Source organism: Octodon degus, unplaced genomic scaffold (assembly GCF_000260255.1).
Source record: "Octodon degus isolate 3935 unplaced genomic scaffold, OctDeg1.0 scaffold00049, whole genome shotgun sequence".
Taxonomy (NCBI): domain Eukaryota; kingdom Metazoa; phylum Chordata; class Mammalia; order Rodentia; family Octodontidae; genus Octodon; species Octodon degus.
Genome location: NW_004524625.1, coordinates 9,226,892 through 9,250,713, shown reverse-complemented (window position 1 = coordinate 9,250,713; position 23,822 = coordinate 9,226,892). Strand labels below are relative to the sequence as shown.

Here is a 23,822-nt window from a genome sequence, read left to right as displayed (position 1 = left end):
TGGGAAATGCTCACTTCGGCTCTTAGCACTCCACGTCCATCTACTGTCAAAGAATGCCAGACTCTAACTGGACTCCTTCACCTCTTTAGACCATGAGTGCGAAGACAGACAGCTTGACTTTCTTTCATTTTTGAGTTTCCAGCAACAAGTGACTGAGATGTTAAGACACATTCAATGACTACTTGGTCAGTCTATTAGATACATTTTCCAATTTTAGATGAACAATTAAAACTCTGTAAAGGCTTTATTTCTGGATGTGCTTGTAACTTTAACAAATATTTTTGAAGGAAAATTAACAATATTACCAAAATACAATAGTGTAATATAAAGTGCCTAAGTATTTTAATCACAATGTATTGGATAAAACACAAAGAAACAACTGCTTACTGGATAAAACATGAACAGTTGCTTTATATTTAAAAAAACTCAACAGAACCCAGACCACGTTTCCCCTTTAAGTGTGCAAAATGTATAGAGTACGTTCCACCCCATTAGAGGCAAGTTTCAAGATTTGCCCATAGTTAAAAGTTTAGGAATTGGGCTCAGGTAATTTTTATGAAAACAACTCAGGTGACCAAGCACTTTTTGTCTCAGACATTGCAGGTAGCTCATTTTCCGAAAAAGAATCAACTCCAAAAACTGACCGTCTGGAAATCTGGCCTGAATTTTTACAGTTATATTTAGGAGCTTTCTGTTTCGCACCTCTTGCTGTAAACATATTGTTTAACTTCTTCTTAATGAGATAGGTATCGGTTCTCTGTTTGACATGTTTCAGTTTCTTTCTTGGTACCTCTCTCTGCTCAGGGGAATTATGGGCAGTAAGGCGCTTCCTGAAACCCAGGACCTGGAACCCAAGCGCATCTGAACAGAACCCTTTCGTTGTGGTGGGGGGTACACATTCATATGCATCATTTTCAACGCACTCAGCAACAGTACAGTGCATGAAAGTCTCTGCTTGTGTAAGAGCAGGTACAACAGGGCTTCTGGATTTCTTGCTATGTATTTTTATGTTTTGCAGACAACTTGGAATGGCTTGTTGTATGCCATTTTCAGGAGAAATTTGCGTTTTATTATAGTTTGCAGAAAGTGTAGGTAATTTTTTAATAAATCCGTACATCCTACGAGTTCTGGTGTGGCCGAGTCCCGTCACTGGAGTTGACTGTGAACATGGGACAAAGTTTTGGCTATCTTCAAGATCACATTCCAAATCTGACTGAAGATGGTGCAGAGGAGAACATGTTCTTGGATACCTGAAGGCAGATATGCTTTGCAAGGATAATTTCTGTGAGGACTGGGCGGAGTTTAGTGAAAATCCGGACTCTTTAAGATGGTTTTCTGGGCTTGCTCCGCCAGCACATATACCAAGATTGTCTGCCAAAGAAGTCTCCCACTGCAGCGAAAAGTCCTTTGATTTTTTGGTAATTTCTGTATCTTTAGCAATATCACCAAAGAGATCAGCAGAAGCATCGTAGCTGCTTTCATGACCAGGAGAGCTTTGAGTTAAATTATTATCCATCTGTCCACATGTCATTTCTTTCAGTACGTTTGTACTAATGTCTGGACTACTGCAAAGAGTTTCTAAAGGATATGTAAGTTTCCTACAAATTGTAAACCTGTCATGTTGGCTCTTCGGCCACATACAGTGTTTATTTTCTAATTTGCAAAGATCAGAAACATCACTGTATGTCTTAGAATATGAAGCTGTCAGCCTTTCATTCACTTCTGAAAGTGACTTTTCTCCACATTCACTAAAATATTTAATACCAAGGTAATGGTCATTTTCTGAAGTACTGGGTGTAAGTGAAATTTTATCTCTATGTGGTATAACTTTGACAGTCTTAAGAGTAACGGTTTTTAAATCTTCTGAAAATAGAAACCTAGGCGACAGGCAAGGTTCTGGTAGACAATGTTGTGAAACACCTCTTCCACTACTGCTTGTAGATACAGTCTCTGCTGTTACATTACTGCTTATGGAGACAGCATCTGCTGGATTAACTGGCTGTGGCTCCTTCTCAATACTAGAACCTTGATTTGCCCGACAGTGGGAAAGGAAGTTGTCTGTGGTACAGTTTGCTTTGTGTGTTGCTTGTAATGATGTTGAAGATGAGGGTGGTGGTTGTAGTGCTCCAGTAGTTCTCTGGGGAGATAGAGATAACCTGGTGCAGTCTGTATGGGATTTATCTATGTCATCATCTATATTATGTTTCCTATTCTTGCCATCTCTTGGGGTTTTAGCAATCTCACTTTCAACAAATGCTAGAAACTTGTCCAGGCTTTCAGATAATGGAAGATCATCCCAAACCACAGGGTCAGAGTCCTGGGAACCATTGGCTACCTCTTCCGATCTGAGCAACGGAAGTGAACAGCAGCAGGTACACATCTCTTGACAGCTACTGCTGTCTACGTCATGATGCTGGTAACATGGTAGCTCGTCTGGAGAATATGTATTTGTAATGGACACCACACTACTTCCCTCAAGGGGATCTTGCATTTTCAAAGGGAATAAATTAGAGTTAGTAATTCTGGTTTTGTGATAACTGCTCTGAACTATGCTCAGCCGATGACCTTGTATGGCAAGTTCTTTGCCCGACTTTTTTGGTGTACTTCTTCTATCCATGTACGAAACAAGACGCCACGAGCTCTGACTGGAACCACGGCAATCACTGGAGCCACACATCTTTGCGAAGGGTGGGCACTTTCTGGTTTGGTGAGGAGTTCCAACGGCCAGGCTTTGTTCTGAAACTGACAAATCATCCTTATCTGTTAGTTGTGAAACAGCAGAGGTGAGTTCAAGGGACAGGTGCCAGAATCTCGAAACGTTTTCTCTAGTCCAAGACTCCACAAAAGAGGAAGGGCTATTAGGGTCATGGATGCTGCTGAGGTCACTACTGGAGTGACCTAAAGAAAGCAACTGGCTACTGGGCTCCTGGGAACCACAGTGCGGTCTCCTCAAGCTGGAAGTCTGCAGAAACTGATGGAAACAGTCAATGACAGGGAAGCCTGCAGCACGTGGGTCTGGCAGAATGATCTGGCAAGCTACTAGTGCTCTGACTCCTCTTCTGAGGTCACGACACCTTTGTAAGAAGTCACTGGAATCAGAACCATGTCCACACTGGTTTTCAAAATTCTGTGAAAATAAATTAGTTTAAATGAGAATAACATGGTCTTCTTTTGACTCAAATAAAACAACAAAGATTTTAAAAGTTAAGGGCTGGCCTGATAGCTCAGGGCACTAAAGCGCCTGTTTAAGCAGAGTGCAGCAGCCAAAGTTTGATCCCCAGTCTGTTGTGCTGGCCCTGCCCATGGGGGCGTGCTGAGACTGTGATGGAAACTGGGCGTGGTGGTGCGCGCCTGTAATCCCAACACTTGGGAGGCTGAAAGCAGAATCACTATGAGTCTGATCTGCACAGCGAGACCTTGTAGACTCTGTCCTAAATACAGGAAAAAAAGGTTAAAGCAGGCAGAAGTAACCTGTACTCCTGCTAACTCAATTCCTCTGCTCCTGTAGTCAGAATAGAATATATAGGAGGTAAATCTTGAGAGTAAGGAACATCTGCCTTGAGATGTTGCTTCTAGCATTCACTGCACGTTGGGACTCGGACAAGTAATTTAACTGCGCTGAGCCTCAGTTTTCTCATTTATAAAATAAATAGAAAAAGATTGGGTTACTGCTTAGCAATAATATAACTGCACAGAGCTTCTCAAAAGAAGTTGCTTATAAATGGTAATTATTACATGTGTCAGAGATAGGAAGGAAGAGATGGAGGGGAGGAAAAAAGAAAGCCAAACCTCAGGGGTTTACCTTCGGGTTTTCTCCCTGTTCAGTTGTGGAGTGCTCTATTCTTCCTAAAACCCTAATTCTAGTATAGACAATGTTTGTACTTGTCGTCCTCTTATTATGGATAACAAAAACTAGGGAATCAATTGACCACATAATTGGAGCAAAATTGGGAAAGTGAAATAAAAATACAAGATAACAAAATCAAACATCTAACACTTTCCTAAATTTATAATAAATTTATATTTCAAAAACTCATTTAAAAATTTTATTTATAACAAACGTATATTTTTAAAGTTCTCAGAGTGTCTGAACTGGAGTTTTCAGACTTTTGAAAGAGGACATTCTTTAGAATAATGTTTAAATAGACAGATCACTTGATCACTTATAAGCGATTTTTATAGTTTAAAGACCATCTATAGGACATGTAACTCTCCTAAACTACTTAAACAACCCAAATCATTTAATTACACTGGAAATTATTAAAGGCCAGCAGAGCAGCTCACAACCTGTAATCAAAGCACTCGGAAAGATGAGGCAGGAGCATCCAAGCTAGTCCGGGCAACTTAGCAAGACCTTGTCACAAGATAAAAAAAGTTTAAAAGGACCAGGGAGGTAGCTCAGTGAGGCCCCTGGGTCCAGGCCCCAGTACCACCTACCCACCCTCACACAAAGGTTAAAAGAACATTAAAAAGCCAGGTGTCTCAATTACCGTCACTCCAAAAATAAAGCTTTGCCCAACAAAGCAAGCCTCGACTGCCTTGGCTAACAGGTCCCGTATTATACCACTGTCCAGTGTTTCTGGAATCTTACTGGGATCCTGAGTGCATCTACAAAGACAAAAAAAAAAAAAAATGTGAAGAGACAAACTTTGAAAATCTAATTTGCAAGAGTTCAAAGACACAATTGGTTTTCAATACAACACAAACCTCTTGAATTATTACATAGAAAGGAAAAGTGTCTCCGTGAGCAAGGCATGTCATGGCCTCTAGGCTACCATGGCAGAGAAAGACCAAAATACAGACACAAGCAAAAGGTCACCAATCAAGTATTAATACAATAGACGCAGGCCCAACCATCAGGCCTGGCAATTATACTGGCCAAAAATCAAAGCTGAGGTGGGGAGTGCTTTTCCCTGGCACTTGTGCCAGCGGGCCTCTAGAGTCCCTTCCTGCCAATCAGTTTGTCTTTAACCATAAGAAGGGAGACTTCTGCCAAGTGGTCAGGGGAGAAGGGCAAAAGGGTGAGGGAAAAAGCTCGAGCTGCTTACACAGAACCTTACATTCCGAGAACTATGTGCCGTTAAGTAAAACTAGGCTCATCAAGTTGCAATGCAAGTTGCAAGTCAAAGACTGAAATTTCAACTTTGAATATGCAAAGTGTTTCCTTAAATAGCTTCTCCTGCCTCCAGGACATAACCACTTTTAATGTTAAACCTCAATTTGGATAGTCCTTTCTTTTGAATTTATTTTCTTAATTTCTTTAATTTAAGATTAGAGGTTTTTAATTTAATCCTTTAATGACAGCTTAGCTACACTGAATAAAGGAAGCCTGGTGTTACATCAACACTGTTTATTCATGAAATAAATATCTTTTTCTTTCTCACTTCATTATCTTTTAAAGGAATGATGAAATAAGGTTGAAAGTTTCCCTTTTCACTTAATGCTTATTACTGTAAAAACATTCATCTTTAAATCCTATTAGTATACTAGGACAGAAGCCAGAAAAAAGAATACTTTAAGCATCGTTACCTGTGCAAGTCAGTGGCAGTAAGACCAAAAAATGCATCTAAGCAGCTTCCAAATACAGTAATGACAAATAATCTGTTTGATTCTGCAACTTTTAAGGAAAGCTTGTATCTGTAACTTGTATTTTCCACTTCATCAGTAGAGCCGCATTTTGGACAACTAGACCTAGAAAAGTATAGAGCCGTTCATTACAACTGTTTCCCATGTGATGAAAAATAAAGTAAAAAATTTAAATAATAGTTTTATACAAATACTCCCAGTAATTTACATTTTTCATCAACTATTTTTAAAAAAAAATTTTTTTTTTACATTTATTTATTGTGTGTGTGTGTGTGTGTGGCCAGCTCAGCCCACCAGGGGGCGGGGCTGGCTGGCATGTGGTGCTGGGGGATTGAACCGTGGTCCCTGTGGTTTACTAAGCTTGTTCCAAGTAGGTGCTTTAGACCACTGAGCCATCTCACCAGCCCCATTTCATCAACTATTTTTTAACAGTTGGCTTTGCTGATTTAAACAGGACCAAACTCATAGAAATACAGCTGCTAAGAAAATGAAAAACTCTGCAATGTGAAAAATGAGGATAATCTTAAAATATTTATATGTAAAGCCGTTACTTATTTTTTACCATTATAACAATTAGTTTAGCTCATAATAATGTTTATTTTTTATGTTTCCTGTATTTTAGGGAAGGGTCTACAGGGTGTTCAGGGTCTCACTACTAGATTGGACTAGTAGTAATTCTCCTGTTTACAGCTTCCCAAGTGCTGGGATTACAGGTGTGCACGCCTTGGGACCGAACCTCCAGCCCCCACGTGTGCTTGGAGGCGCTTTAATCCACTGAGCTATTTGGCCATCTCAAATTACAAATTAAATATAAAAATCATTCAACTTAAGCTGTTTTCAAGGTAGTGTGCATTGTGGCCAAAGGTTTTCTAGGTAAGAAGTATACACCAAAAAACCCCTCTACCATCATGTACTAGTGCATTTGGTCTTGGGACAGAAAGCAATTCCTGAAATAGTACCTTTTCTGTAAGAATTTAGGCTGAAGGAAGGATACAAGGAGACAGTACAGTGTATATCTTGCCAATCTTCCTTCATAATTATCCTAAATATTGTGGTGATAACTGTAACTTCTATTTTTCTTTTCTAGTTTGTAATAATGTAAGTCTGATTTCTATTCGTCTTTAATTTAGCAAATTAACCCCTAAAACATTATACGATATTTTGTTTTGTCAGGTACTTGAGTTCAGCAAAATAACCCAATAGTCCATAACAGTAGAGTTGTCAGCACAAAAGGCAATTGTCCCAAGTTGCTGATTTCAGCCTTTTACAGCTCAGCATAATGTAACTTTACTTTTTATATCTTGTGGTTATACTTTTCTGCTGGATGGTTAAGACCAAGTTAAAGCAAGACCTATATAACTAAAGAACTGTATTATTGTGAAAAAAATATGTACATATGAGATATTTAGGATACAGCTCTTAGTTCACTAAGAACAAAGGCTTGTACTAATATTTTTTAGAGAAGACTGCATCTTATCCTTTGAATACTACCAAAATATACAATATATTAATTATTGTAACTGTCCTACTAACCTGTTTTGAAACTGTTTCATTGCTATTTTATCTTTTTCTCATTAATAAAAATTAAAAAAAATCTTATGATAATGGCTACTACTGGAATTTTCTTTTCTGTCATGTTGCTAATGATCTGGCTGAAAAACAGTGGCAAAGGGCGAACAGAAAGCAGCAGTAAAGGCAGCTGTGTAAATTTGCAGCCAATAACCACTAGGGGGACTGCATAATCTTCAGCTCTTGAAGTGACTTTCAGAGGAAGCCTTCACAGAAGACACCGCTGATACGCCACCACGGATCTGGGCTAGTTATTATTGTTCCCCGCCGCCCCAGAGGATGGGTCTCTACTGATCCATTCATGTTATGATACTCAGGAAACTTACTAGGAAATAAGACGATTTCTCTTTAGTTCAACATTTTAAGGGGCCGGGAAGATGGCTCAGGGGAATAAGCGCTTCCCTGGAAAGCGCAAGGGCCTGAGTTCAATCCCTGGTTCCACCCCCCCAAAAAACAAAAAAAAAACAAAAAAAAAAAAACACAAAAAAAACCCAAAAAAACCCAAAAAAAAAACAAAAAAAAAACATTTTAGTGAAGTGAACTAAGAATTGAAATAGATACTATGATTTTTAAAGATTATGCATTAATATTGCATGCATATATAATGTAAAATTCCTAGTAAACCTTGGGAAATTAATATTAATCAATATTTTGCTGTTTATAAATGTCCTCAATGTACATTATCACATTCTGTATTTAGTTTATTTACAAGTGGGGAAACTGGCCTAAATTTTTGCTCAAGGAGACAAAATTTATAAGTTTTGTGACCCACATCCAAGCTTTGGATTCCTAGTCTAAAATTCTTTCATGTATGAAGTCTTGATAACTATGAGAACAATATGGCTAACAATGAAATATTTTGCAAAGAGTATCAATGCTAGCTTAACAAAATCTAGGTCTATTTCTTTTTTTTTTCTTCTTAATTTTATTGAGAAACAAATAGCAATGAGACAGTTTCAAAACCAATTAATAGGACATTTTCAATACTTAATACATTGCATATTGTTGTCTTCATAATGGTTATTCACGTGCAAGATGCAAACATGATACCCTGTCCAAACACTATCAGTACAAATCTTTCTTCTCACTGAATTAAGAGAAAGTAGCTGTATATCTACCCTATTTTGTATATATATACAAAACGGTCTTTCATTTTTATCCCTTTTGTTTAGTTTTGTCAGAGATGGGTATTCCATTGCCATTTAAATAGTGTAGGTGTGTGAATTCAGCAAAATAATCCAATATAGTCCAGTAGTCCATAATAGTAGTGGGTCATCCAGAGCACTGGCAATGTCAGAAGTTAGTTCTATTTCTGTTTATACACACACACACACACACACACACACACACACACTAAACTATATCTACTTTTATAAGACATGCACATCAAAGATACTTATATATTTTAAAAAATCATTTTGGGAATCATGCTAGATTGAAATAAATGTTAGCAATTGTACAAAACAGATTAGCACGTCTCAACTGTAACTGCATACAAATCATTTGGGGTTTTGTTAAAATTAAAATTTGAATTCAATGAGTCGGGAACAATTCTGCACTCCCTTTTGCTTTTTGGGGTATTGAGTGCAGGGCCCTTGCACTGAGGTATGCTGCCAGTCCCTACTTACTCATTTAGGTGTGTGTATGTGTGTTTGTTCTGAGAAAAGGCCTTACTAAATCACTCAACCTGGGCTCAAACTTGCAATCTTCCTGCCTCCCAGAGGGCTGGATCACAGAAACATGCATAGGATTTAGTATTTCAAACATACCAGAACACTAAACCAAATGTTTCTGCCACACTTCTGAAAAGCAATGGTATAGACAACATCTTCAAACCATGGTCCCCTGATTTAATCTCTAGAGATACACTTATTTCTAAACTGACACTAATTATGCAACAACCAGTTTTCAGGCTTTTTGATTTCACGATGGTGGCAGTTAACTGATCATCAGTCTGAATGGGGAACATGGCCCAGCTGAGCTGAGCCAGAGTGGTTCAGAATTCTTCTAGACTCACTGAATCCAAATACATAGAGCCTTATTCACTGGTGTTGTTCTACAAAATTTTGCAGTTTCCCATGCCTCCCTAATCTCATTTGAAGTGAGGGATTCCACCACCCTTCCCTCCTCCTCCTGTGCGGAGATCTTTGCCATCACTTCTTGCTGCAGGGAGACAATTACCCACAATCCCGAATTGAGAGAGAAAAAAGGGACAGGGAAGAAGAAGGGAGAAATTACTGGCTCAACTGTGATCACAGGATATTCAGCATCTTGATGCACTTGTATCATAACTGCTTATCAAGTTAAAATTTATTAGAAAAACTTGTTTGTCTTGTGGAACAAGTTATTTGCAATCCACTTTTTTATTTAATAAAAAATAACTGTCAAAAAATCAGAGAGAAGGGGCTGGGGAGATGGCAAAGTGGAATGAGCACTTCCCTGGCAGAGACAATGGCCTGAGTTCAATCGAAGCTCTTTTAAAAAAAAAAAAAAAAAAAAAAAAAAAAAAAAAAGTCAGAGAGAAAAGACAGGCATTAATAAAAGGACAGCTGGATTTGCGTCTGCTTTTCTGTTCAATCTGCTGTGACATCACACGTCCTGTGGCCTTTAGGAAACTACTGTGCATGCACGGGACAATGAGAAGAAAATGTAAGACTGCTTTAGAATAGTTATGAAAATAGTTTCATATTCATCTCAGTTGATCTAGCTGAAATAACAGCTGTACTCTTTTGTTTCATCTTAGTTAACACATCAAGTTTCATTTAGTTTTTTCTTTTGTACTTTTTATGTAGCACAAAAGTAGAATTGACATTATCAGTGACTTTCAGTGGTTTCTTGGCCTTGGAACCCTCTGAAAATCTGATAAAAGCAATGGGACTTTCTTAGAGAAATGTGCACATCTATTTTATAATATTTTATCTGTTTTTTTTAATTTTTTAAATTTTATTTATGTGTGTGTGTTTGTGTGTGTGGCCAGCTCAGCCCACCAGGGGGCGGGGCTGGCTGGCATGTGGTGCTGGGGGATTGAACCGCGGTCCCTGTGCTTTGCTAAGCTTGTTCTAAGTAGGTGCTTTAGACCACTGAGCCATCTCACCAGCCCTATAATATTTTATCTGTTTTGGAGCCTGGAGAATGTGTACACATCTATAACCCATCTAGAGATTCCAGGTTAAGAGTATTCAGACTAGATAAACTTTCTGGCTGGGGAGAGAGAAGACAGTAAGTAGTCTCTGAGCTGATTTACATTTTTAAGATTTAGGGTCTAAGACACATAAGCTGTAGACTAATGGGACCAGAAGATCAATTCGCACGTTTAGGCTGGATGGACAGCTGTATCTGGATAAATTCCCTCCTTGGCCATTATTTTTGGGAGGGTACACATACACATCCATGACACACACACACGTTTACCTAGTTAAGTACTTTATATAATGGACTAAACTTTTATTTTTGTAGTGCTGTAACTGAACTCATGACTGCTTGCATGCCAGACAAATATTCTGTCATTGAGCTATACCCTAGCTCCAAACTATCATTTGCCATCCATCCATCCATCCATCCATCCATCCATCCATCCATCCATCCGTGTTTGTGTATCTTTATAACATAAAACCTTTTTTCAAATGACACTAACTATGAATCTGAATACAGAGATGAAAACAGATCTCTTGTTGAAAGTAAAGTGGGGGCTACAAAGCCCCAGCTGCTACTTAGCACTATCCACAACTATTACTGCAACCCCTATTCCCCCTAGAAGCACTATCACAGCCCCCGGGCTCTGCAGAATATAGCTTTAAAACCACCAGCACTTAACTTTGGGTTTTAAAAGAAAAAGTAGACTGGGCATGCTGGCGCGCGCCTGTAATTCTAGCACTTGGGAAGTTTGAGGATCACTGAGTCCGAACTACGCAGTGAGACCCTGGTACACCTTGTCCTAAATAAAATAAAGTAAAATAAAAAAAGAGAAAAGTAACTGCATATAACACAAAACATCTGTCATGGCTGCTGCCAAGTATTTGAGGTAGAAATAAAATCTTTTGGGAGCAGATTGTTCTTCAGTATCTCTACGATTTTTTGCAAAGGCTGGAGTGTGGAGTTTGGGAAAATGAAAGTGAGGAATTTGTTTCCTTTGTTGGCCGATTTTAAATAAAAAAGGCAGGAAAGATAAGTGCCTACATATTTTCAGAAAAAGTTTTTTTTGTAGTACTGTCAGTGTGGCGTGTCCAGCATAGGTTGGGCCGGGCGTATAGCTCACCGGGCGCAGTGCCTTCCTGAGTTTGATTCCTGGTACCAAAGGAGGTGAAAGAAAAAAAAAAAACTCAGGTCAATAATTTCTGACATTGCCAGTTAAACAGAAGACCCAATGCTATTATGGGCTACTGGACTCTTTTAGAATATTTTGCTGAGTTTACACACCTATAATATTCAATAAAGGAACTTAGAAAAAATGGGGTATACTGATGAATGTCCATTTTGTATCTGTGTATTCAAAGTGGTTAGGATAGATATATAGTTGCATTCTCTTAATGAATAGAATGATTTGTTCTAATGGTGTTTGTAAATAGGATCTCAAGTCCGCATCTTGTACAGCAATTAACCACTAAGAAGAATATATGCAGTGTGTTATTAGTTGAAACTGTACTTCCAATTTGCTTTGAAACTGTTTCATTGCTGTTTATCAATAAAATTTTGAAAAAAAGAAAAAGAAAAAAGAAGCGGGTTATTTTTATGTAGATTATATTTTCACTGGCAAGGACCAACTGCTGGGGGTTTTCTGTGCCTCAATGGTCTGGTCAAATGCTCCTTTCTCAGGGTATTAAGGTCTAGGAAAGAGAGGGGGTCATGTTGGATATAAATTCTAATTCTAGTTTAGACAATACTTGACTATGAATGTAGGCAATTATTAAACTATTTAGCCCTGAATGTTTCTGCCTCTGCCTAGCTGACTATAGGAGCTGGGGTAAGTTACTTAACTTTTCTAAGCTTTGCTGTCTTCTGTGAAGCCAGCATGAACAACAGCATCCAATTCCCAGGCTTGTCATATGAAAAAGGTATAATGCTGAAAAGCTCCTAGTGTAGAGCTCAACACGCAAAACATGCAGCGATGTCACAGATTGGTATCACAGTCTGAGGTTGGCCTTATCATTCAACCTAAGTTTTGTTGAAGATTATCTTTAATAAACGACTTGGAAAAAAAATCCTAGTTTTAAAAATATTCTATACACTATATGTATATATAAAACTAATTACGTATCCCATATTGTCAAGTAAGTAGATTAACTTCAAAAGACCTGCGAAGCAGGTGCTACTCTTCTCACTGTTAGGCTGAGATAATGTGAGTGACAGTAGATGGAAGGGCTGAGATTTGATTCGAACCAGGTAGGCTGACCCACAGGCCCTCGCTCCTACCCAGTAAGATATGCCACAGGAGTGAAAGAACACTTCTGATGTAATTTTAAGAAAAACCTCTGAGCTTTTTTGTTCATTGGCTCTATAACCAATGTCCCACTTTATCAACCACTTCCACTCAGAGGTTAAATATGTGGCCGAGTCAAGTAGTTAGTGTGAGCGCCTATCTCCAACCCCATGTCCTCTGAAGCCTGTCACCATCCCATTACACCACACTGCCTCTGCAAATAAGATTCTGATAACACAAACACCCTGTGATTTTGAATTGTTTTGTGGTAGGCAGGAACCTGAAAATGCGTGAAGCTAAGACAACTCAGATACTATCAAACTGTCTTTTATTGATTTGTTTAACAAACATGTGTTGAGGGGCTGGTGAGATGGCTCAGTGGTCTAAAGCACCTACTTAGAACAAGCTTGGCAAAGCACAGGGACCGCGGTTCAATTCCCCCAGCACCACATGCCAGCCAGCCCTGCCCCCTGGTGGGCTGAGCTGGCCACACACACACACACACACACACACATAAATAAATAAATAAAAATATAAAAAAAACAAAAAACAAAAAACAAAAAAACATGTGTTGAGTATTTTATATTGACTAAGCCCTAGGCTGGATGCCAAGGATTTAATGACAAACACAAACAAAGTCCTTCTCCCAGAGCTGACAAATGGGAACTTCAGTGGCTTAATGAAGGAACAGCGATGAAGACTGCAAGGATGAGTCTTGAGTCAAACATGAGTTAGAACTGCTAATCCCTCTCAGCCTCCCCATTCAGTGCTAACCAGACAAAGACCAGTTAAGAATACTGCTGGCATACTACTCTGACATACCACTGGGTACTTACTAGCTATGTTTATAGGATCTTGTGAAACTCTTAAGCTTAACCTCTTCTCTATAAAGATCAGAGAATCTGAGGCTCTCTGCTAAACTTAGCTTATGTCTGAACATTATTACTATTCTTTTGGTCTTTTCAAAACAGGCTCTCACTACGCAGTTCAAGTTGGCCCTGAGCTCACTATGTAGACCAGGCAAGTCTTCAATTTGCAATGATTCTCCTGCCTCAGCCTTCCAAGTGCTGGGATTACAGGCGTGCACCACTACGCCCAGACTCGTGGCTAGCTCAGCACACCTTGGGGGCAGGGCTTGTGGTGCCAGGGATGGAAACCCGGTCCCCGAGCTTGCCTAAACAGGCGCTTAGTCCACTGAGCTATCTAACCAGTCCTAGTAGTTCATTTATTTATAAAAAATAATCTGGAAAAAAAAATAATCGGGAGCTGTGAAAAAACAACCAGCTCCTGCTTAGTTCCTACAGATATCCTGGAATTGGGCTAAGTTTTTTTTTTCTATTAACCAGATATTCTTTCCCAAGGCAAGTATTTAGCCCAACTTAGCAGTAACTTAAAACTTTTCTCTAGAAATCTGATTACCAGAAAATTGCATTGTGGGATTCACACAAGCACCAATGCCAGAGAGAATATAATGTCCTACCATGGCGATTTATGTGCCCTTCAGTGTGTATTTTCATTTCTGTTTAATGCTTACAGGCTTGACCGTTACCTTTTGGAGCCAAGGATTATCCGAGAGAAGCACTTCTGACAAGATGGGTATATAAAGTTCAAATTCTGGAGAGCAAGCACTGAGGCGAGAAGAAATTTTCTTTTCCTAGTCATGTGCTTACACTGGGACCTACAAAACAAAATGGCCAAGGAGAAAAATGGCAAACCTGTAATCATACGTGACAAGCATTTCCTAAGACAACCTTCTTACCAGTCTTAGCCAACAAGTTGTCTTTTGCTTTACTTTGGTCTCACTATGTAGCCCTGGCTGGCCTTGAAGTCACCACGATCCTCATCCTCAGGCTACCGACTGCTGGCATCACAGGGGGGCGCTTCCATGCCCAGCTTGTTTTACTGTTCATTTATTTATTTTTGCATTTTAGGGAAGGGTCTACAAGGAGTTCAGGGTCTCTCTACTAGATTAGATTCGTAGTGATCAGTCTGTATATAACTTCCCAAGAGCTGGGACTGCAGGCCCACGCCACCATCCCAGTCTCAACTGCCATCTCAGCGTGCGGGAGGCGGCCGACACAGCAGGCCCAGGGATCGAAACCGCAGCCCCTGCACCTGGTCGGAGGTGCTTTAACCCGCTGAGCTATTTGGCTAGTTTTACATTTGAAAGTGAACACAGTATCAGTGTATAGAAAACAAAAGAGTGACGTAAGCAAATGTTATTTCTGAATAAATGCTCCATTCTAGTAATTCAAGAGAAATAGTGTTTAATAGTTTTATGCCCTTACAAGAAAACACAGAATGTATTCATAATTTCAATAGAATGGATGCTTCACAAACCTGTTTTTCTGGGACAGGGTTTCTCTGTTGCCCAGGCTGATCTCTAATTCATGGGCTCAAATGATTGTCCTGTCTCAGCTTCCTGAGTAGCTAGGGCCAGAGAGGTTTGTGCCACCGCGCTCAGCGCTACATGAATCTTTTAAAGACCCTTAACTGGTGGAAAATGGCTCTTTTTAGCTGAAAAATTGCTTTCCTAGAATTTGGTAAGGACATTTTCACAAGAAAAAAAAAAAAAAAAGGTTTTAGCCTTAGTAAACAGAAAAAGCAAAATGTTACATGGCCAAAGGAGGTGTGGAGATTTTTTAAGATTCCTGTGTACAACACATCAAAGAAGTACCAAACAAAATTATAATGTTTTCTTCATATTTAAAAAAAAATTAAATGTTGATTTGTCTAATTTTTTTCATTTATTATCTTATTGGCAGCATAAAACAAATGCTTTGAAAGAAAGGTCTGTATATGTGTTTGAGGTAAAGCTGTATTAGTTTTCGCTCCTAACAGGCTGGCCAAATAGCTTAGCAGATTAAAGCGTCCTTTTAGGCAGATGCAGTGGCCGGGTTCGATCCCTGGACTGCGGCGCCAGCCCTGTCCTGGGGCGTGGTGAGAAGGCGATTGGGACTGGGCATGGTGGTGCACGCCTGTAATTCCAGCTCTTGGGAGGCTGAAGACAGGCGGATCACTACGAGTCTGACCTATGTAGAGAGACACTGTAGACCTGTACTAAAAAAAAGAAAAAAAAATTTTTGTTTTGCTCCTAACATGTGGCAAAGCTTTCAATTTCAGCAAAAGGGGGAACTGTGTGAGTGCCACCAGTAAATTCCAACAAAACAGAAGCCCTCAACCCTAAAACCAGGATCTTGTAGGTGTCAGAGTAAGCTGCTGTGGGAGCCAGCGGCACTCAAGAGGCAGAGGGAAGGGCTAGCAAGATAGCCGAGCAGTCTAAAGCGCTAGCTTAAGCAGGTTTAGGCATGCCCAGGGACTGCGATAAATGTCTGGCATCACATGTGACAGCCCCACCCTCAGCGCAGGCTGAGTAGGCAAAAAAAAAAAAAAAAAAAGGCAGCGGGATCCACACTTTATTAAACCGGCTGCCAAGAAGGGCTCAACACTCCAAATTGTGAACCCTGAGCCCTGGAGAAGATGGAGTCGTACAGCTTTGTTTTAGGTGGGTGGGGGTCAAGGGTGAGTTAAGTGGACTTTCTCCAAAGCAGAAGTTTAGCTGGTCCTGTTATCTTGGGACTGCAAGGTGGATGCAGGGTGCACGGGCAGAGGCTGCTGAAACCTTGTGATCACAAAGTAGAGCAGGGCGAAATGTAGTCTCTTGGGTGGGGCCTGGGGGCCAGCACTTGACCAGCGGAGGGATGGGGGGCTGTCTTTTTCTCAGGCACTATTCTCCCTAAGGAGGGTCAAAAACAGAAATGTCCTCTTATGTTGATACTACTCTCATCTATTGGTTAAAATTCCTTTTATTTTCTTTCTGTATTTAGGACAGTGTCTACAGGGTCTCACTACGTAGTGATTCTCCTGTTTTCAGCTTCCCAAGTGCTGGGTTACAGGCGTGCACCACCACGCCCAGTCTCAATCGCTGTCTCAGTGCACCCCAGGGGCGGGGCCCACATGGAAGGCCAAGGATCGAACCCTCACTGCTGCACTCTGCTGAAGCAGGAGCTTTAGTCCACTGAGCTATCAGGGTGGCCCTAAAATTCCATTTTTGTGAAAACAAAATTCTGCTACCCAAGGCAAAAGACAGAAATTCACAAAGATAAACATACAGATTAATGATCTATATTATTAAAGGAGCTGAGAAAGAAAAACTGAATGCTTTTTTCATCTTTATCCTTGTTAAACCCTTAGGCATACATGACTAAGATACAAAGTCCTGCCAAAGCAGACGGTATTCCATGATTTGGTTGTTGCCTTAGGCCACAAGGCAGTCTCCAAGAACAAGGCAGGCTATGTGATACAAGACACGGAAAAGCAGGAAGGGCTCAAACAGCTGTCAGTGTTAGTGTTAAGACCTCTTAACCATCATTTGTGTTTTATTCTAACTTCTAATTTTATTGTTGTTATCGTGATACTCTGGACATGAAATATTTTCTTTAGGGTTTTAAAATGTAATTGTATATTGCACCACAACTATGTGACCATTTATCAACAAGATTCTTCATACGACTGTTATCAAATGCAAACTAGGAAATGCACTACACCTGCAGCACAACAAGGACTATGTCACATATGGGGTAAATGATTAATAACGCCTCCCGTCTTAAAAAATTATTACAGTATACTTGGCAGACAATTCATCAATACAAAAAACTTAAGCATGACATTTTGGGATTCATTTCTAAATTAATTATGAAAGCACAGCCCTATTTTAATAAAGGTTGGTTAAACTGTCTTTAAGAGTTTATTGCCCTCTAGTGGATTAAATAGGTAAGTAGGTATGTCTAAAAACAAATACCTTACTGGCAAATTTAAGAACTGAAATGAAAAAAGGTCAATTCATTATTTTTGGTTTGCTTGATAAACTTCAGCTGACATATATGTGATGAATAAACTGGATGAGCAAGTTGGGAAGCAAGGTCATATACACTATGTGTTGTAAGTTATCTTCCCAATTTTATTGGGAGGATGGTGATTATTAGATTTCTTTCAGTTCTACCACAAAGAGCAAACCATCTTGCAGTCTATTAAGCTCAATATTTTTATTTCTTCATCAGTTACTCAGCCACTATGCATAGCATCAGTGAGGGGCCCGTCCTAATTTAGACTGACAGTCTAGCACAAGAGACATTAAATGTATGCTTTTAATTTTATGAATTAAATTGCATAAAAATTTGCTACTGTGGTAAACTGTGTACACAAAATGTGCACAGTATTTGTGAAAATGTGAGAACTAATTGGTTTTTTGCTTGGAGGATGGAGAGAAAAAGGTTAGGGAAAGACAACGGTTTTAGAGAAAATATTTTGAGTATAGAGGTTCTTTAAAAGCACTTTCACCCTTCATATGTCAAGAGGAATAAGGCTTGCGCAGAAAGTGGGACAGTATAAGTGTCAGGGCAGATGGAGGAGGATTCGGGTCTCATCTGGCCTGTTTTCCAGAGATTGCCCAGGTAATGTTTGAGGGCTCTGACAGACTTCCTAAAATATGTGGGCTGAGCTCGGCACACCATAACCAGGGACACTCTGAGATAGCTACCTGTTCTCTTTCCAGTTTAGGCAAGCCATCATCCAAAGATGCTTCATTGTATTTGCCATGAAAAATACTTTTGCAAGAAACAGAGCAAAAGCTCCTACAGGGAGTAGAACTACATGTTAAGTTGTTAAAAACAGGAAGTTCTTTTAAAAAAAGCCATTAAGTGAATCAACTCTAATGAATTAGGTTAATGTCTAACAGTACTTTTCACAGTAGAGTTTTTTGCCAATGGGATCAGATATGTATACTCCATGATCCCCAACCTCTCTCTGTATCCCATTTTCATGCTAGCCAAATTGTTCTCAGATTTTAGTACACATCAAATCATGTGACATAAAATAGAGATTGCTGAGTCTAAGGATTTGCCTTTTTTTGCGGGGGAGGGGGGGTTTCGAGACAAGATTTCACTTTGCATTCCAGGATGGCCTTGAATTTACCTCGTAGCCCAGGCTAGTTTTGAACTTGCTGTTCCTCCTGCCTCAGCCTACCAATGCAGGGATTGCAGGTGGGCCAACAAGTGTAAATTACCTCTACCTAATGTCTTAGTTACTTTCCTCTTGTTCTGAGACAAATCATCCAACACCCAACATTAAAGGAGGAAAGGTTTATTTATTTAGCTCAGTTTGTAGAAGTTTCAGTCCACAATCAGCTGGCTCTAAGGCAGGGTGGTGAAAGATACCAGAAGAGAGCCTCCTGATGTCCCTTATAGCATAGGCAGGCTACCCACCCTAGGGCGGGTGGAGCATTGACACCCCTACTCCCAGCATTGTACTATCAATCACATACTCTAGAGTCAGCTACGAAGCCACATCTAAAAGTGCACGGGGCTTTGGGGGACCATCTAGACACAAACCCTAACACACAATATAGTTACACTTATACCTCAAGGCTTATGTTGCTGTGTCTTGTAGATTACTCTGCTATTTTTTGTTGTAATCTATTATTGGGTAACCTTTCAGCTTAAATCCCTCATAATAGAATTCTTACAAAGGATTTTTTTGTACTAGGAATCAAACTCAGGACCATGTGTTTGTCAGGCAGGCGCCTGTGCTAAGCTATATCCCCAGCTTCCCTTACAAAGGATATTATCAGGAGATAGTGTTAAAGTTCAGTTGTAGAGTATAGGGAGCTGCTGAAGCTGGAAACTGATCACGTGTGTGGGCAACTCCAGGCCTTCCAAGAACACAGAGCCCTGAAACAAGCCACGTGAGGCTGCAGGAGTCCAGAGACCACCACACCCAGCGAGAATATGAGCAGCGCGTTGCTGGGCAAAAGGATGTTGTGCGACACCGAAGCACCAAATGCACAAATGCTCTGTGGTGGTTCAGCAGTTCTTTTCCTCCCATTAAGAGAGGGCTCCACCTGCCATTAGCTTTCTATCTCTCAAATCCTCTTCCCCTCGGGAACTGTAAGAACTGCGCTAGACAAGGCAGTAGGGCACTGGTCCAGTATGTGTGATCTTTCCCAAAAGTTACTTAAAAAAATAAGTCTATAACAAGTCACTTCTTTTTTCTAACCTTTGGCTAGATCCTGGAGGAAAAAAATTCAAGTTTTTAGTGTGACCTGGTATGTGGAGATGAAGACAAGATGGATGTGTAAAATACGGACACGGACACGATCTTAAAAGTTACAGTCCAACTAGGTTCATAATTTCTTTGGACTGTGCACAGTGCGCACTCAGAGTTTAAATAACCCACTAACGATTAAGATGCAGGTGCAATCAGGTCTGGAACACAGACCTTAGGAGTTCATCGGTTGCCTGTCCACTGCACTGTTTGCTCAGGCATCAGACTTAAGAAACCATGTTTTAAGATTAGCCAAAGGCTGAAATTACCCCCTTTGAAAGCCAATTCTCACTTCTGATGACAGGAAAAGAAGGCACAACTAGGTTTTCTTTCTTCATTCCTTCTAAAACTCTTCGCATGAGCTATGGATGAGGCTGATGGGCTTGCTGACATGCCCAAGGACCCGCACTGATCACTGGCGCCATATAAAAGCCACAAATAGGGGGCTGGAGAGATGGCTCAGTGGTCTAAAGCACCTACTTGGAACAAGCTTGGCAAAGCACAGGGACCGCAGTTCGATCCCCCAGCACCACATGCCAGCCAGCTGCGCCCCCTGGTGGGCTGAGCTGCCCCCCCACAATAAATAAATGTTAAAAAAAAATAAAAGCCACAAATACAAAATAAAGCAAAAGCTGTTCCTGCCTTGCAAGAGTATCTTTGCCACTTTGTTGCTCTGATTTCCTATTGTACAGCCTGACAGGCCTTACTATGGGAAGGGTGCCTACCATGTAATATTATCTAATGGCCCCCTCAACGTGTATCAATGAAGCAACACAAAGATATAAACAATACAGGTAAGCTCCAGACTTCCATACTGCACTGCTTACCTGACAGCCAGTTGTATTTTTCTGTTAACTGCTTTTATGAGGCATAAAAGAGAGAGCCAGGCATGGTGATACACGCCTACATGTCAGCAGCCAGCAGACTAAGGCAGAATTGCCAGGAGGCCAGCCTGGACTGCACAGGGAGACCCCATTTCAAAAAAAAAAAAAAAAAAAAAAAAGCATCAACAAAAGAGAGGCATAAAGAGATTAGGTCTTTACGTTTTACATGTGTGTGTGCGTGTGTGTGATCAGGGATTGAACACTGGGACCTTGGGCTCGTCAGGTCCTACACAAAAATTTTAAAAGCACATGCTGAGAAGAGTATGGCCTTCAAAAGGGAGAGAGGTACCTTGTAGCCTGGGGCTGGGTATATGCATGAGGGCTAGGTGTGGGAATCTGGAACATGGTAATCTATAGAAAGAGGAGGCTCACTTTATAGATAAGAAGCAATGGCTCTTTCTACACCAAAGGGCGATGGGCCATTCACAGGCCAGGGAGCGGTGCAAAGGAAGCCTCATAGGTGCCTCAAGGTTTAATAATAAAACCTGAATTTGTGAGTTTTCTCTCAAGTGTTTCTTTTTTCTTTTTTTTTTGGCAGAACCGGGGATTGAACTCAGATCCTTGTGTTTGCCAGTCAAGCGCTTATCCTACTGAGTCATCTCCCCGGTCTCTCAAGCGTTTCTTTCCATGAAATCTTCCCCATCTCAGTAAGTCGGACTCCCTTTTAATCAGCCAATAAGGTCAGAACACTAGCAGCCATCCTTCACTCCTCCCTTGCAGTCACATGCCAATCACACCCTCAGCAAGTCCTTGTCCCATCAGAAGCCATTGTTCAGCCTCCAGCTATGCTGACACTAACCCCAGGATGTGGTCTCCACTCCCCCCTCCAGGTGAATACCTTACAAGATTTGTCCCTGCTGGACACATTCCAGCTACACTGGCCTTTGCTCACATTCTTGAATACCTTCATGTGTTAAGCTCCACAAATTCCATTTTGTTCTCTTTCATGGCTTAATCAGTCTCAGGCCTGATCAGTCTCAAACTTCAGGCCTCAATCTTAGATATCAAAACTTGGCATGGGGGCTGGTGGGATGGCTCAGTGGTCTAAAGCACCTACTTAGAACAAGCTTAGCAAAACACAGAGACCACGGTTCAATCCCCCAGCACCACATGCCAGTCAGCCCCGCCCCGTCCCCCCCCACACAAATAAAAAATAAAAAATTAAAAAAAAAAAAAAAAAAAACTTGGCATGGAGGCACATGCATATAAGTCCAGCATTCTAGGAATCTGGGAAGGGGTGAAAGTTTGAGCCCAGCCTGGGCAATTTAGTGAGATCCTATCTCCCCAAAAACAAAATAAAACAAAAGCTAGGGTAGTGCAGATCTTCAGTTGTATCCCCAGTACTGGGGTGGGGCGGGGTTTTAAATACCAACTTCTTAGAGAGGACCTCCCAGGCCATTCTAATTTCTAGTTCTGTGAGGCTTTCTTAGGACCCATTGTTAAAATGTAATTGCTTCCTACCAGGCAGGACAGGAGTCATCTTGCTCTCCATTATAACTCCATACTTGGAACTTCACAGAGGAAGGGACTTAAAAACTATCTGCAGGATGAAAAATTATTACACCCTGTATGGTCCAGACTTTACAGTCCAGACCTATGAAGTCAGAAAAGGCTGTCTGATTTTAAAAAGCTCTCTACCAACTGCAGAATGAGGAATGAGTAAGAACAAGCCAGGCTGGGGATGAGGTTAGAAAAGGAGGAGGTTGGGGCATTCGAGGGACACAAAAGCCATTCTGGGGCCATCTGAGTACCTCGGAGTGCAGCACTTGCCTAGCATTTGTGAGGCCCCGGTTTTGACACCCTGCACCATGTGGGCAGAGGGGAAGGCAGTGTACAGGGCTGGAGCCTTGAGCCAGTGTGGAAAGCCACTGGAGGTGCACTGGCAGGCAAAGACAGGAAGGGGCTTCCAAGCCACACTAAGCAGTTTGGATTCAAACCTACGGGAAGCAGGAGCAGTTGAAAGTTGGGAGTTTAAACAGGGAGAGCTTCGGCCCAAATTTGCACTTAATCAGCCTGGCAGTGTGGGGACTAGACTGAAGGTTGCAAGACTGGCAAGCAGAGCTATGGGAGGTTACTGTTACAGTTATGTAGCAGTCATAGGGGCCAACTAAAGTAACCACTGCAGACAATGAAGTGGATTTGGGATACAGGGGGAAGGATAAAGGAGTCCAGAAAACGTTCAGGTGTATGTTGTCGTGGTTGTTTGTTCAGGTGTTTATTTCCAAATCTCACCCGGCTGGGCGTGGTGCACGCCTCCACTCCCAGCAGCCAGAGGCTGCAGGAGGAGACCAGCCTGGACTACACAGCAAGACCTTGTCTCTTTTTTTTCTTTTTCTCTTTCCGGGGATTGAACTCAGACCCTTGAGCTTGCTAGGGAAGCGCTTATTCCACTGAGCCATCTCCCCGGCCCCAAGACCTTGTCTCAAAGAACAAAATAAACAAAAGCTTGCACCTCAGGGGCGGGGGAGATGGCTCTGTAGAACATGCGCTTCCCTGGCAAGCGCAAGGGCCTGAGTGCAAAGCCCGGTTCTGCCAAAAAAACCAGTAACAACAACAAAAACTCGCACCTCGTCTAGCGCGACGGCGCAGGAGGCAAAGTTCGCCGAGGGAGTGTAAAAGCACTGATACTTGTTGAACTTCTTACTCTTCTTCCCTCACAGCCCCCCTTCAAAAAGGCGCGACCCCGGAACATCAGGTGCGAGACCCCGCGTCCCACTTCGCTACAGGCCTCGCGTCCCACAGGTCCCCGAGAACCCTTCCCGCTCCTCACCTGCGGCCAAGGCCAGCGGCCTCCCCCGGGACGCTCAAGCAGCACAGGCCAGGCTCGGCGGCTCAGCGGACATCCTCTAATCGAATCTCCCGCGCCCGCTTCCGCCGGAAGTGACGCCTTGGCCGTGGGTCCTCGCAGCCAATCAGAGAAGGCGCCGAGAGATCGGCCGCAAAACAGCGTGCTCGGGAGCGACCATTTTCTTTAAATGGGGAGAGATAGTTGGAGGCGTGTTCTTCCCCGACTAACCCGGCAATAGTACTGTCTCCGAGGCCGGGGACTCCGGACGCGGCGCTGTTCAAGGGGAACGGTGCCACCGAACGCCGCGCGAGAAAGGGGGTGCTGGCGGGGTGGGGTCGAGAGCGGGGTACCCCGAAAGCCGGAGCGAGGGCGTCACGCGCAGAGGGGCAAGGAGGCCCCAAGGGCGGGGGCGACCCGAGCACGCGGCTCCCAGGGCTGGCGCGGTGGAGGTGGGGTGCGGGGCGCGGGAGCGCAGCCG

General features: G+C 41.7%; 1 protein-coding gene across 3 annotated transcripts; it reads right to left on the bottom strand.

The window, feature by feature from the left end:
• Positions 1-291: 291 nt before the first annotated feature.
• Ddias (DNA damage induced apoptosis suppressor) lies at positions 292-23,443 on the bottom strand. Of its 3 annotated transcripts, none has more exons than XM_023716683.1 (5): positions 23,327-23,443; positions 14,121-14,249; positions 5,530-5,691; positions 4,491-4,608; positions 292-3,127 (listed from the first exon to the last, which is right to left on the bottom strand). In XM_023716683.1, the coding sequence occupies exons 2-5, from the start codon at positions 14,231-14,233 to the stop codon at positions 554-556; spliced, it is 2,967 nt and encodes a 988-aa protein (XP_023572451.1). In that variant the 5' UTR covers positions 14,234-14,249; positions 23,327-23,443; the 3' UTR covers positions 292-553. The 3 variants fall into 3 exon arrangements, with proteins under 3 accessions (XP_023572451.1, XP_023572452.1, XP_023572453.1); XM_023716684.1 differs by lacking the exon at positions 23,327-23,443 and adding an exon at positions 20,500-20,564; XM_023716685.1 differs by lacking the exon at positions 5,530-5,691.
• Positions 23,444-23,822: the final 379 nt, after the last annotated feature.

What these genes read in the sequence shown, in the direction of transcription:
- Ddias (XM_023716683.1), bottom strand. Translation starts at nt 14,233, where the DNA reads ATGACTAGGAAAAGAAAATTTCTTCTCGCCTCAGTGCTTGCTCTCCAG. An exon ending in ACTGCCACTGACTTGCACAG is followed by an intron (nt 4,609 to 5,529) that starts GTAACGATGCTT and finishes TTGTCTTTGTAG; the next exon opens with ATGCACTCAGGATCCCAGTA. An exon ending in GCTTTATTTTTGGAGTGACG is followed by an intron (nt 3,128 to 4,490) that starts GTAATTGAGACA and finishes TTATTTTCACAG; the next exon opens with AATTTTGAAAACCAGTGTGG.